Raw genomic sequence first — 17,228 nt, 5'->3', positions numbered from 1 at the left:
CATGCGGGCGTGGTCCTGTTCCGGGCTGTGTGCATCCAAAGACACACACGGTATGGATTGGCCATGCCCCTCGTTCTCTCCCCGCAGGATTTGACTGACAGCAGCAGGAGCCAATGGCTGCAGCTGCTCTCAGAGTCTCCTGTGAGACCAGGAAGAGAGATCAGAGCTGCTGCAGCCAAGGGACACAGCTGGATTGTGAAAGTACTCAGGTAAGTGTTTAGGGAGGAGGTGGAACAGTTAATAGGGTGTTTCTTTACCATAATGCATTAAAGCAAAACTAAAACTAAAGGCAGTTTATACTCACCTTTCCTCTAACGGCCCTGTCCCTCACTGGCGCCAACATGTTCTCCTGTGTGCTGGTTTTCATCTATCTTCATTGGCTGTCGCAGGCCAAAATCACTTCTGCGCATTCTTACAGGGAACGGGATGGTCAATGTAAGCTGAGTTGTGCATGTGCAGCTCAGTTTACATGCTGGGGGACACTGCAAACAGGCAGGTAAGTGTAACAGTTTTAAGGTAAAAAAACAGTGAACCCAGGCCTGGGTTCACACTAGTGCAATCACAGACAACGCATGTGATTCGCACCGCATGTCTGTGCGATGCGAATTCAGCCATACAAATTGGTGCAGGATGCTTTTTTGGTCTGCACTGGAATTGTATCACATAGGTGTTCACACCCATGTGATCCGATTCCTGTACCATTCAGTGTTAATTTTGTCAACTAAAACGACTAAAACATTTTAGTCAACTAAATGAATACTATTTTAGTCGACTAAAACTAAAACAATTGAGATGACTAAAATACGGCTAAAACTAAAATTCCATTTTAGTCAAAAGACTAAGACTAAAAGAAAATTGAAATTTGACTTCAAAATGAACACTGGTCTGTAGTGCATGTTCATACCTCAATACCATAAATAATAACATACTCGATTTTTCACTCTAGCAGTATATAATGAGTTTGGAAATTGTAGAGAAATGTTAACGAATGCATTACAATTTAATTACACCCATTAGATTTTAAAATGAGTTTTAGTTGACTAAAATATACTGGAGATCTTTTAGTCGACTAAATACAACTAAAACAATCGCAGAAGACTAAAATGGGACTAAAACTAAAATGCCATTTTAGTCCTAAGACTAAAACTAAATCGAAATTTGCTGCCAAAATTAAAACTGGTACCATTTTACAGTTGGCACTGCGATCCGATCTGGGGGTGTCATTAACTTTCTATTGACACCCACAGCCAGCAGTGTGAACTGCCTGCGAGTGACATGGGAACCCGCACAGAAGTCACACTGGTTCCTGCATTGCATATGTATGAACCCAGCCTTAAAAGTCCAAATCCAAAACTTTCATACCATTGGGGGCCCTACATGGGAGTTTAGATCTTTCAGATCTGCAAACCGATTTGGGGGTGTCATTAACGTTACATTGAAACCCCCAGCGGTTCGCAGATGTCAGTGTGAACCATTGTGTGATCCAGTTGCGATCCGGGAACCTGTACAGGAGTTGCAGGGTTTCCTGCACTTAGAACTACTTTAATAAACATGTTAGCCCTCCTACTACCCAGTCAGCTAACATATGAGCAAAATGCATGGGTTCAAGTTCAATGTAGATTGCTGGTTAGCATACAGTCAACTGTCCTCAGAACTTGTTCCAAATAAAACAATGTTCAGACATAACCCTGCACCTGGTTTCACTTCATCAACAATACATTTGGTGATGGATTCTCTTTAAAAAATGGAGTGGAAGAAAAATACCTTTTCTAAGCGGATTCTGTCTCCACACTGTGCTTCAACTGGGACATGAATTAAAACAAGGTCCTCATCAGTTATTTTCCACTGTTTACTTGCAAAATGGACAACGGCAAAAAGACGCCCAAACTGTCCTGTGGCGATGAGGTTGTTTACATTTTTAACTAACTCTACAAAAAGAAGAGAAAACAAAAAAAAAAGAACTGAATAAAAAACAAAATAAAGACAGCATGGCTTTACAAATGCATGAATTAAAAAAAAAAAAAAAACAAAACAAAAAAAAACAAAACAAAACAACACACTGTCAGGATTGTTACTACAACATCTGTTTTCTTCAGTAGATATTTGTCAGTGAATAAATACTGAAGCAAGCAAGGGCAATTCTCACAAATATATACATTTATACTGTAAGAGAAGCACACTATAGCAGTGCACTGAGCAATGGTAATGTACCAAGCACAATAAAGGAATCCTCTCATGATAGAACCCTGAAGGTTGCTCTCTCACTGGTTCCTCCCATCTTTCAGCTGACCTCCATGTCACTAATCTGTCCTGTAGTCACTTGAAGGTCAGCAGGAGGAACCAGTGGGACCTGTGGGGGACCAAACGAGATTGACACTCCTGGAAGTATTTGGTGGTGCAGACAAAAGGAAAGGTAAGCATTTACAGTCTTCTTTTACAGGTATATTTTTTGTAGGCTAACTTTGTAAAGAAACAGGAATTTTAAGTGTCCTTTCTTCATAAAAAACAACAGACATTGAAAGGTCAAAATTGACCCAAAAGTGATATTTCAGCTATAGGTTAGGTCTGGTGGATTGAATCAGTCTTTAGAGTCTTATGTCCTGGGTATTTCAACAGCAAGATCTCCCTGACAAAATTCCTGACTCTGTTACTGTCTACTTGGGGATATCTCATCAACTTCTATTGCACGGTTAATAACATGAAATAAATAAAACACCCACAGGAAGGGTCACAGATCCCTCATAATGGTCACAGTACAGTAGGTGTGCAGATCTAGAAGCTCAAGCAAAAAGAGCCCATCCTAAGAGAGGGATGCCTGGTACACACGTGGAGTTTTTTCATTTCATTCAACCCAGCGGGCTGAATGAAAAAAAATAACACCACAAGTGATGTTAGTATAGCGATCTCCCCGCTGTGCTATTGTGTTCAGACAGGGGGACTTTGATCAGCGTTCTCAGCCATTGGCTGCAAGCACTGATCGGATGCTGGTTTCCAGCATGCCTGTTTGATAAAAGCAAGTCATTAGACTGGCTCCTGTCAGGCAGCCTGCTGTGACCCAATGTCGGCCGGTTTCTATTGAACTGGACAATACTGGCCGATATTCGGCCCATGTTTACCAGCCTTTAAGAAAGTCTGCAGACAATCCCAGGTACAAAAACTCTAATAGGCAATCAGTTGACATAGATGACTTTCTCTGGCAGCTCACTGCTTTGTCATAATAAGGCAGCCTCCTTGAAAAAAGGAAGGGGGTGGAGGTGTCTCCTCTCCCCAGTTTGCCATGGAAATCACTATTTTGTTATCACACACAGTAAAATAACATTAATAAAAATGACAGCTTTATCAGAATATGAAAACATTGTGTTCTAACCTCTATGTTGTTCTGTCTCTTCAATGATATCTGGTAGTTTGATCTTTGGCCAAGGTGGTTCAGATAAGGAAGTTTTAGGTACATAGCTGAAAGGCAGTATTACATTGAATTATTTCAAAATCAGAAACAACAATCGCATTAGATAACAAAATGGTACTTGGAGGCCCATTCACTCTATAACAAAATTTACTACAATACATGCAATTTCATTCATTGAGGTGCATTGCGTTAAGCAGTCTGTTTCTTTTGAATGGGCATTTAACGACCTTCAATGTAGGAAAAAAAAAAAGCATTTCTTTAAGTTGAACAAACTCGCAGGCAGTGACAGCAGCTTGCTCACTTCATTACAGCATATAACAAAGTTCCAGTGTTGGGCTTCCCACACCTATGAACCAACATACTTGAATGACTTAAGTTGTAGAGCGTCCTGTGAGCCTCCACTGATTTAGAACTGCCTAAATGACAACATAGATCAGCTGCAAGCATTAAACACATCTCATAAAGTCATGCAGATACAAGCAGATCAAATATATACGTTGCGCTTCCAAATACACAATAGACCTTTATTTATGTTTATCTAACAGTGGGATCAATGTTTATTTACACGATATTATGGACACTATTGAAAGTAGTGCAACTGTTAACCACTTGGATGCACGCTAGCACTTAATTGCATTTATTGTTTACATATATATTTTCTATTTTTCACTATATGTTTACCATCCTTTATATCTTAGTTGCACAGTGTCACTTTCTACAGTTGGTAGAGACTGGGTTTATCACTTTATGACTTTCACATGCTTTTTATGCGCTTTAGTTACTACCTATGCAGAGTGTGTAGTCTATTGTGTATTTGGAAGCGCAGCGTAAATATTTGATATACTTGAATAAAACATTGCCCCTGCAGAAAAGGTATCCTAGTGATAGTTTTTAATACTAAATTTGTTCTATAAAGTAAAGTCCCTCAGAAAATGTATATAACATAGTAGAAGGTCTTCAAATAGTTAGACATTTTCCAGTGGGAACGAAAATCTCTTTATCTGTTCTTGGTTGGCCATCCTGAGATCAAGAACTGCGGTTTTAAACAGAAAAGTATAATTCAATAAAAATGTTTACTAGAAAATTTCATCAAAAATAGACCACCAACATCACTTTATTATAACTTTATCTTTCCCAGGAAAAGCTCCTAAATTTAGGAGCCACTCACAATAGGAGAAAACTTACAGTTGGAAAATGTCTATGGGAAGTCTGGACTCCCTTGACGACCGTGTCCAATGGATTCAATGTGAAAGAGCAAAATGTAGTGGGACTTTAATTATACCGTTAGCGACCACCAAATATCAACACTCAATTAGTTTAACCACTTGGCGCCCTCACTATAACCGAAGGACTACATGAACTTCAACTCCCTCCCATTTTTGCCTGACTCGGCTGATTACATATCGGGGTAAAGGGCCCTTTACCATGTGATCAGCTGCCAGCCAATGAAAGCCATTAACCAGCTTCTGCTAGAGGGACATCGGTCCCCTTAGTGTCCACCAGTGCTGCCCATCATCAGTGTCACTTATCAGTGCCGCCTATCAGTTCCCATCAGTGCAGCCTATCAGTGCCCATCAGTGAAGGAGAAAAATTACCTGTTAGCAAAATACGTAAAACTTTTTTTTTGTTTTTTTGTTTTTTTCAGGTTTTTATGTTTGTTTAGCAAAAAATAAAAAAACCCAGTGGTGATTAAAATACCACCAAAAGAAAGCTCCATTTATGTGAAAAAAAAATATAAAAATTTCATATGGGTACAGCGTTGCATGACCTTGCAAATGTCATTCAAAGTGTGAAAGCTGAAAAATGACCAGGTCAGGAAGGGGGTATAAGTGCACAGTAAGCAACCAACCAAAGCTCTTACCCCAAATAAATCTGGGAAGTACTCAGATGAGGTAACTTGCTGTTGGGTCAGTATGTCCGCAGTCCCATGGGTGGAACAAACCAGACCAGTCAAAAATGTTGGCAACGCATCAAAGACCATGTCACAGATATCTAATGCAGCATAGTGGAAAAACTATTGATTGTATTGATCTTTATGGGTCCTGAGGAATCGGTTTGGCCGCGAGACTCATAGACCCTCTATCTCAAGGACATACATCGAAAGTGTAATGAATTATTGTATCACAAGCTTTTCTGATGTCTTAAAAATGTCTTTTAGTTAATTGTCAATAAAATTTGTCATTTTTATACTAATTTGATATTGATATTTGATGGTCGCTAAAAGGTATCATTAAAGTCCCACTACAATTTGCTCTTTCACTATGATACTATTGGGATCATACCTGGCTAGACTGCACTAACTTAACCCCCCCACACACTAATTACTATAAACCATATGTCCCGTGCATTGTTTCCCAAGGGCACCCTCCATCCCTGCCGCCAAGCCCAATAGCCTGGCTTCCATCATTAGATTTGTCCAGGTCAATGGGAGAAATGATTTTCCTGATTCCAGAGCAGGACTGGTCAGACACCAGGTTATAGATATCCTGGGATTTGGATAGGGTCACATGGACTTGTCCGGACACTGTAGTCAGCTGTAGAGGCCTGAAGTGAAACTGGTCAAACATCACTGCCTCAAATGAGCCACCATGAAGGCCCAGAATCTTCATGTAAAATCAGACCGCAGGGAGCCTAAGGTCCAGACATGGGCTTAGAGGATCAATGCTTGTTCCCAGGGAAGGAACACTCGGCTTGGAACATGACCAAGACTAGGGCCCAGGTACTCCAAGCAATGGGTTGGATTAAACGCAGACTTCTGTGGATGGAGAATGCACCGATGCTACTGAAGAGTCCGAATCCTCTGCTGTACATTGGCAGCCAGGGCTGAGGAGGAGATGTGATCCTTCAAGACACAATAGTCCAGATAACCAATAATGTGTATACCCCAAGAGCACAGCAGCACAACGATCAGGGGCTAGGACCTTGGTCAAGACCCAGGGTGGCCGTGGACAGGCCAAAAGGAAAAAGCCACAAGCTGGAAGTACTGCTTCCCCACCACAAATCGCAGGAACCACTGATGCGGGAATGAAGATGTGCAAATATGCACCTTTTATGCCCATTGATGCCAAAAATTCCCTTTGTTGCAGCAATACAGTCACAGATTAGACCATGTCCTGGGCCAAAGATTTTAAATGCCTTGAGTCTAGGTGGCTGCAAAGGCCAGCAGACATCCTCTCACTTGTACAAGTGGCAGTGCCCCTCTGTTTGAGAAGGAATAGTGCCAGATTTGCAACATCTAGAACTCGCAGATTGGAAGACTTGGCTTATGAAGAGAAGGTGTAGTAGGAACAAAAGAAACTTTTCCAAAATCCAGAAGTGGCAGACTTAGCTTTGGGCACCATTCTTCTTAATGGCCACGAGAGTTCTCTTTGCACCCATGACTTCATTGATAAGGTGTTTAATGACTTACCAAAACTTATTCTCTGTCAAACAGAAGCTCACAAATTCTCTCCACAGACACAGAAGTAAGGCTGACACAACCAATCGATTAATCGACAACTAATCGATTATGAAATTAATCGATTACCATTTTCATAATCGATTAATCGGCCAGTAACATGATGGAGTTTAAAAACTAAAATGAGCCCTTTATAGTACAAAAAGAACAAATAATCTCTACCGTATATATTACTTTCACAGCTCTACAGTAAAAAAATGAACCCCTTACAGTAGTGATTATCTACTTTTTTTGTACTATAAAGGGCTAATTTTAGTTTTTTTAACCCCACTATGTTACTAAACGTCTTAGACCTGGTTCACATCTATGTGTTTTTTGGTGCTTTTTGCAGAAAGCCTTACAGTTTATTTACATGGTTTCCTATGGAACACGTTCACATCTGTGCTTTTTTCAGCCGCTGCGTATTTGGAAAAGGTCAGGGACTTTTTTTTTTTTTTTTTTTTAAACGCAAAATGGTGCTTTTTTGGTTCAATGTACTTTTGTGCAATTTGTGTTTTTTAATCTGCCCAACAACAAATTGGCACAAAAAAAAATGCAAAAACACAAATTGCAGCAAAATCACGTGCGCAAAAATCAAAACGCACAGCAAAAAGCACTGCAGAAACAGATCAAAAGCAAACTGCATAGGCGTGTACCGAGCCTTATGCTGGCCACACGGATCAATTTTCAGACGAAAAATCTTTTTACATTTGCTAAAAGAATGTTGTTTGAAATTTTCACTTGTTTTTAACATTCTGGTTTTAAAGTGAATGTAATTTCTGAACGAAAACCACATACACGGTCTGAAAATTCCTCTGACCGAGAAGTTTTCTATTATTTCCAAATTTTCCAGTCACTGTGGTTGAAAATGAACATCAATTTGACCCCACTAATGATTATAAAATCGAACGAATGTTCTTAAAATGACTTTTTTTGAAGGAACTTTTTTTTTTTTTTTTTTAATAAAAAAAATTTGATCTCTGAGTCTGATGATATTTACCAGATTCACCCTTTAATAGTATATACAGTATATCTCTCCTCTAATAGTATATACAGTGTATCTTCCCTCTAATAGTATATACAGTATTCTGTATCTCTTCTAATACTATATACCAGTGATGGCGAACCCGTGGCACGTGTGCCACAGCCGGCACGCTGAGCCCTCTCTGTGGGCACGCCAGGAAAAATGAGAACTGCACACACTGGCTTCCAATCGTCCACATCGCACTGCCCACCGGTCTCTAGGACCAGCGGTGACGTGTCCGAGGTGGGCTTGACTAAGAACAAGCGGCGGTGACATGCGGGCGGAAATCCAAAAATCTCTGGGGTCAGCGGTGACGTGCTGGGCTTGAATGAGAGAACACGTGGCGGGGATCAGAGGAGACTTGCAGGCGGGAATGAGCTACCTGAGACACTGGAGACAGGTGACATGTTAGTGTGGAGTGGACATTATGTACAGTTGTTATCTTATCAGTCCGAAGCAAAAAAGGGTTCACACCGCTCCAGGCATGTTATCCCATGGATCGCCTGCCCCACTCTCAGACATCAGGTGCTAGCTCTGCAAACATGCAGACAAGCAAGAAAGGTAGCTGGACGGCAGCACACCGAATTAACACCTTTATTGTGCAAACTTGAGTAAAATCCACAACAGTCAATCCATGGACAGAACAGGTACAAAAAGAACAGCTAGCTAGCTAAAGGTGTTAACTCGGTGTGCGGCCATCCAGCTACCTTTCTTGCATATCACATCAGTCCGTGGTGTCCTGCTTCTTAGAGGCAGAGGCTCAAGCTTATCACCTGGTAGTGGGTACCTTCCCCTTTCAACTCCTTCCTGTCTGGTTTCAACTCCTTCATCCTGGTCCTGTCCCTAGGTCAGGATCCAGATTAACCCCCAAAATTTGGATTAAAATGATAGTTTTTCAAAAAAAAAATGTTAAACAGCAGTTCTGGGAATTGTGCCCCATCATCGGTGTCATTGGGCCTCATTATTGGTATCATTGGGAAACATTGTTCGCCACAGCCTTGGTCCGTGCCTATCCCTGCACCGACTGATGTATACCTTATTTATAGCGTCGCTCGGCACTTTGAAGAAAATAAGTTGGTGTTGTATTGCAGTTTGGGAACTTGGGCCCAAAAAGGTTCGCCATCACTGGTATATACAGTATATCTCCTCTAATAGTATATACAGTATATCTCCTCTAATAGTATATACAGTATATCTCTCCTCTAATAGTATATACAGTAAATCTTTTCTGTCTGTTATTCTTAGAGTGGATTTGATATTTTGCTCCCTAACCATATAGTTGGTTATTTATATTTACCACTGCATGAAGATATTTAAGAATAAATTGCCTTTTTTAAAAACTTTACATATTAACTAAAATATACACCACATTTTTTTTTTTTTAAAGGTTATTAACCGATTAATCGAAACAATAATCGGCCAACTAATCGATTATGAAAATAATCGTTAGTTGCAGCCCTACACAGAAGTCTACACATCTGTACCGAAATGAGAACCGGACAAGAATTTCGGTGCAGGGAGCCCCCTAAACTATCTACACTGTAGGAAAAGGCTATTGGGAGCAACTCCAGTTTTTGGTTCACTGTGGGATCCATAAGGATCGCTCCAGGGTTGTGCCCATGGACTTAGTAAACAGCCATGGACACCACCAGCGGTTACATGGCCGAGCTCAACAGAGCATTTGAGCTTTAAGTAGACTCAACCCTTTTGACCGCCAGGTCTTGGAAGAATGGGAACTCTTCAAACGGGTACCATAAGAGATTTCCTGGATCCACCACAGGCCCTTTCCACTTTTTGTGGTAGGTCTTCTGCACTGGTCAGGTTTTTATTGCTACCATTGCCCCTGTAAGGCTACATATACACTGGACACCCCTAAAACGCAACTCTCCTGGTAGCAAAAAAACGCTAAACAGGGCAAAAAAAACAGTACCGCAAATGTGCCCCGTTTGCTTTTTTTGCCAAAACGTTCCTCTCCTGAACGTGATTCTCCTATATTCAGGATAGGGACGAGAGGGAAGTTTAACTGCCCCTAAACTCTGATAAAAGTCTATGTGTACATGGACACATAGGCTTTTATTGAGTTTAGTTTAGGGACTTCAGCAAAAATAGGCAAAAGCTCTTTAACTCACATTTAGGAGCAAAAGTGTATATGAGGCCAGAGATTCACCCTCTTTATTTGTCCGGTTTACCAGTATCATTGAAAGTGAAAGTAAAGGAAAATCACAAATTCTGTGTTGTTCCTAGAAAACTAATAGAGGGGAAAACTTACCAATGGGGACCCTAGGTCTGACCAGGGGGTACAATGAGATGAAAATGGGATGGCAGAAAAACAAAAAAAAAAAAAAAAAAATACTCAGAGATTATAACCCTCCCTTACATTATTCAAAATGAAAAAAAAAAAAAAAAAAAAAAAAAAAGTGTTTTGCCTATAATTCTACTTTCATTCAATTTTAATGTTCAATGCAAACTCACTCATCCATCCATCTCTCCATGCCTTATTTGTTGAGAAATCACTTTCAAAAACACTTTCTAGCATTTCTAGCAGTACCTATCTTGAGTAAGGGCAAATGATTCATGTAGCATTTACTCACTGGAATCAATCTGCCCTTAGCTCAGGCATGCAGACAGGAGGGCGTGCTTAGCTGAGAAAGCCCTTCCTCCAGATAAAAGGGAAAAAAAACACCCATGAAGACCCCTGGGATGCATGATATCATTTTGGCATAGACCAGAAACCAGGAAGCAACTGAAGAAATATAAAAGAAAAAAAAAAAGTTTAAATAAATGAGATATAAAATTGTGTTTCCTATCTATCTACTAAGGCTAGGAGCATAGGGATTAAAAATAGTTCATGTTGATTGAGAGTCAGTTCTGCTTTAACCATTTCCGGACCAGCCGCCGCAGTTTAACTGCGGCAGGTTGGCTCGGCTGGGCAAATCGACGTTACCTTACATCGCTTTTCCTTTTGACCACTAGGGGTGCGTACGTGCATAGCGTGTGCCCAGAGCCTAAGGGAGTGCACCGCGGGAGCGATGACCTCTGGGCACCCGCGCTCGCTCGTGACAGAACGAGAACCGGGATCTGTGTGTGTAAACACACAAATCCCGGTTCTTTTAGGGGAGTATAGACTGATCGTGTCTTCATACTAAGTATGAACACCAATCTCTCTCTCTCCTCCTAGACAGTCCCATTCCCCCTACAGTTTAGAACACAGTGAGGGAACACTGTCCTTGATCGCCCCCTAGTGTTAACCCCTTCCCTACCAGTGACATGTATACAGTAATCAGTGCATTTTTAAAGCACTAATTGCTGTATAATTGTCAATGGTCCCAAAAATGCATCCAATTTGTCCACAAAAAAAAAAAAAAAAAAAAAAAAAAAAAAAAATCGCAGATCGCCGTCATTACCAGTAAAAAAAAAAGTAATAATAAAAATGCCATAAATCTATCCCCTATTTTGTAGACGCTATAACTTTTGTTCAAACCAATCAATATACACTTATTACCAAAAATATGTAAAGAATACATATCGGCCTAAACTGAGGAAAAAATGTGTTTTTTTTTTTTAAAATGTGGCATATTTATTATAGCTAAAAGTAAAATATCGAAATTGTCGCTCTTCTTTTGTTTATTGCGCAAAAAATAATAAAAACGCAGAGGTGATCAAATACCACCAAAAAAAAGCTCTATTTGTGGGGTAAGACGTCAATTTTGTTTGGGTACAGCGTTACATGACTGCGCAATTGTCAGTGCCGCGATACGCAATGCCGTATCGCAAAAAATGGCCTGGTTATTGAGCAGCCAAATTTTCCGGGGCTGAAGTGGTCAAGAAAACTGTGGACAAATATTCAGTATCTCATAGAGCCAGTACACCCCTCACATTTTTGTAAATATTTTATTATATTTTTTCATGTGACAACACTGAAGTAATGACACTTTCCTACAATGTAAAGTAGTGAGTGTACAGCTTGTATAACAGTGTAAGTTTGCCGTCCCCTCAAAATAAATCAAAAACACACAGCCATTAATGTCTAAACCGCTGGCAACAAAAGTGAGTACACCCCTAAGTGATAATATCCAAATTGGGCCCAAAGTGTCAATATTTTGTGTGGCCACCAATATTTTCCAGCACTGCCTTAACCCTCTTGGGCATGGAGTTCACCAGAGCTTCACAGGTTGCCATTGGAGTCCTCTTCCACTCCTCCATGACGACATCACGGAGCTGGTGGATGTTGGAGACCTTGCACTCCCCTCCACCTTCCATTTGAGGATGCCCCACAGATGCTCAATAGGGTTTAAGTCTGGAGACATGCTTGGCCAGTCCATCACTTTTACCCTCAGCTTCTTTAGCAAGGCAGTGGTCATCTTGGAGGTGTGTTTGGGGTCGTTATGTTGGAATACTGCCCTGAGGACCAGTCTCCAAAGGGAGGGGATCATGCTCTGCTTCAGCATGTCACAGTACATGTTGGCATTCATGGTTCCCTCAATGAACTGTAGGTCCCCAGTGCTGGCAGCACTCATGCAGCCCCAGACCATGACACTCCCACCACCATGCTTGACTGTAGGTAAGACACACTTGTCTTTGTACTCCTCACCTGGTTGATGCCACACACGCTTGACACCATCTGAAGAAAATAAGTTTAATTTGTTCTCATCAAACCACAGGGCATGATTCCAGTAATCCATATCCTTAGTCTGCTTGTCTTCAGCAAACTGTTTGCAGGCTTTCTTGGGCATCATCTTAAGAAGAGGCTTTCTTCTGGGTCGACAGCTATGCAGACCAATTTGATGCAGTGTGTGGCATATGGTCTGAGCACTGAAAGGGTGGCCCCCCACTCCTTCAACTTTTGCAGCAATGCTGGCAGCACTCATATGTCTATTTCCCAAAGACAACCTCTGGATATGACGCTGAGCATGTGCACTCAACTTCTTTGGTCGACCATGGCAAGGCCTGTTCTGAGTGGAACCTGTCCTGTTAAACCGCTGTAAGGTCTTGGCCACCATGCTGCAGCTGTTTCAGGGTCTTGGCAATCTTCTTATAGCCCTAGGCTATCTTCATGTAGAGCAACAATTCTTTTTTTCAGATCCTCAGAGAGTTCTTTGCCATGAGGTGCCATGTTGAACTTCCAGTGACCAGTATGAGTGAGAGCGATAACACCAAATTTAACACACCTGCTCCCCAATCACACCTGAGATCTTGTAACACTAACGAGTCACATGACACTGGGAGGGAAAATGGCTAATTGGGTCCAATTTGGACATTTTCACTTAGGGGTTTACTCACTTTTTGTTGCCAGCGGTTTAGACAATAATGCCTGTGTGTTGATTTATTTTGAGGGGACAACAAATTTACACTGTTGTACAAGCTATACAATCACTACTTTATATTGTAGCAAAGTGTCATTTCTTCAATGTTGTCACGTGAAAAGATACAATAAAATATTTACAAAAATGTGAGGGGTGTACTCACTTTTGTGAGATACTGTACATACTGTATACACTGGGTATGTGGTAATTTGCTTGATAAATCTCCCTCAGTATTTTTTCTGCAGTTATACTGTAGACGATTTAATTTTTGGAGCCCCTAATGGGAACAGTGAAGCTATTCCTAAACAGTGTTAATTCAATGTATTAACAGAGTTTAAGTGTAGTAGTTTATTGAAACATTCTTTTCAATCCAAAACAATACATGAAAGTAATATGTTCAACATTTTTATAGTAATGTGTTTCACATAAAAGGAGAGCATACAAGTAAAAAATGAATACCAAAGGAGTACGGCTGCACCATTATCACAATTCATGAGGGGAGGTTCAGGCTATTACATAGGCTGATTGGCAATTTTTTTAGTGTTAGGGTTCTGAGCAGTAAACTCAGGCAGAAAATAAGACAGCCTTACACTTCTGCTTTGACAAGGAAAGAACACATGTAACAATCAAAAATCCTTAGAAGTATAGTCTGTATCATTATTACAATTAGGCCCCATTCAAATGGGCAGCCGGGGAAGTTTGTAGCACTCGGAGGCGGCTACACAAGATGCAGCTGTACTCTGTGCTATGGTCACACACAAACTGACTGATTAGCTGCGGCCATTGCAGAACTGCTGTCCCTGGATGCACACTGTGTTCATGGTTGGTCAGAGGGCCGGTTCACACTGTTGCGATGCCAGAAATCACGTGATTCGCACCGCATAGCTGTGCAGATCACATGCGATGTCTGTGCGATGCAAATTCAGCCATAAAAACTGTATGGCTGAATTTGCATCGCATTCAGACCAAACTCATGTAGGACCCTTTTTTATGTTCGCACCAGAATCGGATACGATACCTGTCCAAATTCACAGTTTGCACTGGAATCTGTGAACTGATCTGGGGGTGTCATTAATTTTGTATTGACAAACACAGTGGTTCGCAGAGGGCAGTGTGAACCGCTGGCGATTCAGGTGCGATGCGGGAGCCAACACGGGATTTGCAGGGTTTCCCGCATAGTACCAATGTGAATCAAGCCAGAGGCTCTATTTACATTTAACCACAAGATGAACAGTTAAAGCTCAATTCTATCTTTACTGTGACTTTTACTAGTTTGCATGGCCCAAGCTTGTCCAAACAAACTATTTATTTTACTAAAAAGAAGGGCCGCTGTGAGTGCATCAACTACATGCAGTATCCACTTTAGGACAAGGCCTTCTTTTGGCACTTTTTGTTAAAATCAGTATATTTAGCTAGAAAATTACTTACAACCCCTCAACATAATATATTTTTTTTTAGCAGTGATGGCGAATATTGGCAACCCAGATGATTTGGAACTACATTTCCCATGATGCTCCACTACACTGCAGAGTGCATGAGCATCATGGGAAACGTAGTTCCAAAACATCTGGGGTGCCGAGACTTGCCATCAATGCCCTAGACTTAAGTGGCGGTCGTTGCAATTTTTTAAACACAATTTTTGGGAGAAAAATACACTATTATGAATTTTAATGCAAAAAAAAAAAAAACACAGTATATAACCCACATTTTTGGTAAAAATATAAAAGATGATGCTACGCCGAGTAAAGAGATACCTAACTTGTCACTCTTTAAAATTGCACACACTCGTAGAACGATAAACTACGATACCTAAAAATCTTCATAGGTCGATGCTTTAATTTTTTTTACAGGTCACCAGTTTAGAGTTACAGAGGAGGTTTAGCGCTAGAATTTTGCTCTTAGTTTGCGGCGATACCTCACATGTGGTGCGAGCACCATTTAAATATGCATGCACGACCTACGTATGAGTTTGCTTCTGCACACGAGCACAAAGGGATGGGGGCGCTTTAAATTATATATATATATATATATATATATATATATATATATATATATATATTTTTTTTTAACAGTGTCCGTTTAGATGGTTTCAAAAAGAAAAAAAAAATAGTTTACATCTGCCCTAGACCTCCTAGATCATAGAGGTGATCAGAGATGATTTGGTCTCCCCTCACCTTTGCATCTAGCCATGCAAACCATCAAATAATTTCCCAGGCTCCCCAATGAGAATGCTAAGCCTGAGAAACACCGGCCAGTGACAGAAGGGGAGGAGAGAACGACGACTCCTGCTGCTTCTAAAAGCAAATCAGTGGCTCAGATGGCTTTTATCTGAAAGAGAATCGCTGGCTGAAAAAGAAAATACTGGTGTTATGGCTCATAGCTTCAGCCCCTTAAAGTACTTCAAACCTGTAACGTACATGTATGTTAGATCAGTGGTAATCAAGCCTGTCCTCAGGGCCCACTAACAGGCCAGGTTTGCAAGATAACGGAAATACATCACAGGTGATATCATTTGCTGCTCAGTGATTGCAGTATTCTAGTCTGCATCTCCCCAAGGTAATACACAAAACCTGGCCTGTTAGTGGGCCCTGAGGACAGGGTTAATGACCACTGCGCTAGGGGTTCTTGAAGTGGGTATGCATTACTACGTTCTGTCAGCGGGACAGGCAGGGACATGCGGTCCCATTACACAGAACAAAATTGAGTCGAATTGAGCTCTGTTCAGCCATTCATAGGAAGCTTTGTATTCTAAGACCCAATACAAGCTTTCCTCTGATTGGCTGAGGTGGAGATGGTGATGTCATCCACCCACCTCTCCACTTCAGCCAATCAGAGGAAGCCATGTATTCATTCATAAAATACAAAGCTTCCTATGAATGGCTGAACAGAACTCAGACCGACTTGATTTTGTTCCTGGAATGGCTCTGCTACTGTTCGGATATTACTTAGCTCTGCAAGCAAGAATCCATTGATTTTCGTTGGCAGCTGCCCGTGTGAATGTAGCTTTAAAAGTAGTAATTTTTATTTTTTTACAGATTCCCACTTACCTAGGTGGATGCAGCGATGCTGCATCTGTCACCCGCCTGAGAACCGAGCAGCGATGGCTTGGTTCTCACAGCTCCCCTAGCAGAGAGCTGTTGACTGTCAATGAGCAGCTCTCCGCTCTGCCCCCCCCCCCCACTCACTGGTGCGCTAAGCTGTGGAGGGGCGGGGAGAGGCCATCTCAGTGGCTCGCTAAGAGGCTGAGACGGGTATCAGTTCAGGCACCTGGCGGATCCAGATTTTATTGTTGGGGTGATGCGGTACTTGGACTGATTCCTGTGATGTCAGCAGAGAGCGGACTTCAGTGACCCCGAGGAGAAGCCCAGCCAAACGACCACAGGCTAGACTTATCTTTTAAGTAATAGATTTCCCAGAACACTGCAACAAAATAATTTTATAGCCACAGCCCTACACCTGAATAAAAAAAACAGAAGGACAAGACAGGCTGCATGATCTGTATGCATTTCAAGGCTACAGCTTTAATTCTGAACGGAGCTTACCGTACACATCCGGTCTATTACAGCATTTCCCAGCAGCAAACAATGCTTATATGAAATGTAATAATTTAATCCTGCGGGAATAAGATGTGACATTTACCTAGGCTGCAGAGAAGAGCTTTGTGAGCACATATATCTAAGAGATGGCCGGAGCAATGTGACTGAAATGAAAAAAGGAGACATCTGTAATAAGCAAGAAAGTGATAATGTAAAAAGTTGGCTTATATAACGATTAAAATCCAATTCATTATTCATTTAAGCAAATGGAACCATATGCTACCCATAAGATATACAGTACTGCTCTTATTACATCACCATTCCTAAAACAATGTTGTGTCTAAACATAAAATTCACTGAACTAAAACAATCTTTATTCACCATAACAATTATGTTCAGCAATGTGAGGTTAAAATCACATGTCTGCAAAATACAGTATTGCCTTCTAAAGAGGATATTTACAGTGCCTTGAAATTTTCCACATCTTGTCAGGTTACAACCAAAAACGTAAATGTATTTTATT

At 41.0% G+C, this 17,228-nt stretch overlaps 1 protein-coding gene across 2 annotated transcripts in view; it reads right to left on the bottom strand.

The window, feature by feature from the left end:
• Positions 1–17,228, bottom strand: part of MRPL21 (mitochondrial ribosomal protein L21) — a 45,209-nt gene that overhangs the window by 11,626 nt on the left and 16,355 nt on the right. The window contains exons 2-4 of one of the 2 annotated variants that reach the window (XM_073604560.1): positions 16,809–16,869; positions 3,368–3,453; positions 1,765–1,928 (exon numbers count right to left, since the gene is read on the bottom strand). In XM_073604560.1, the coding sequence (XP_073460661.1) occupies positions 1,765–1,928; positions 3,368–3,453; positions 16,809–16,869 (311 nt within the window). Of the gene's footprint in view, positions 1–1,764; positions 1,929–3,367; positions 3,454–16,808; positions 16,892–17,228 lie in introns of both variants that reach the window. The other variant, XM_073604561.1, reaches the window with a different exon arrangement.

The sequence above is a fragment of the Aquarana catesbeiana genome, linkage group LG11, assembly GCF_042186555.1.
Source record: "Aquarana catesbeiana isolate 2022-GZ linkage group LG11, ASM4218655v1, whole genome shotgun sequence".
Taxonomy (NCBI): Eukaryota; Metazoa; Chordata; class Amphibia; order Anura; family Ranidae; genus Aquarana; species Aquarana catesbeiana.
The sequence above is the reverse complement of the archived record's forward strand: the minus strand, read 5'-3'. Positions and strand labels throughout refer to the sequence as shown.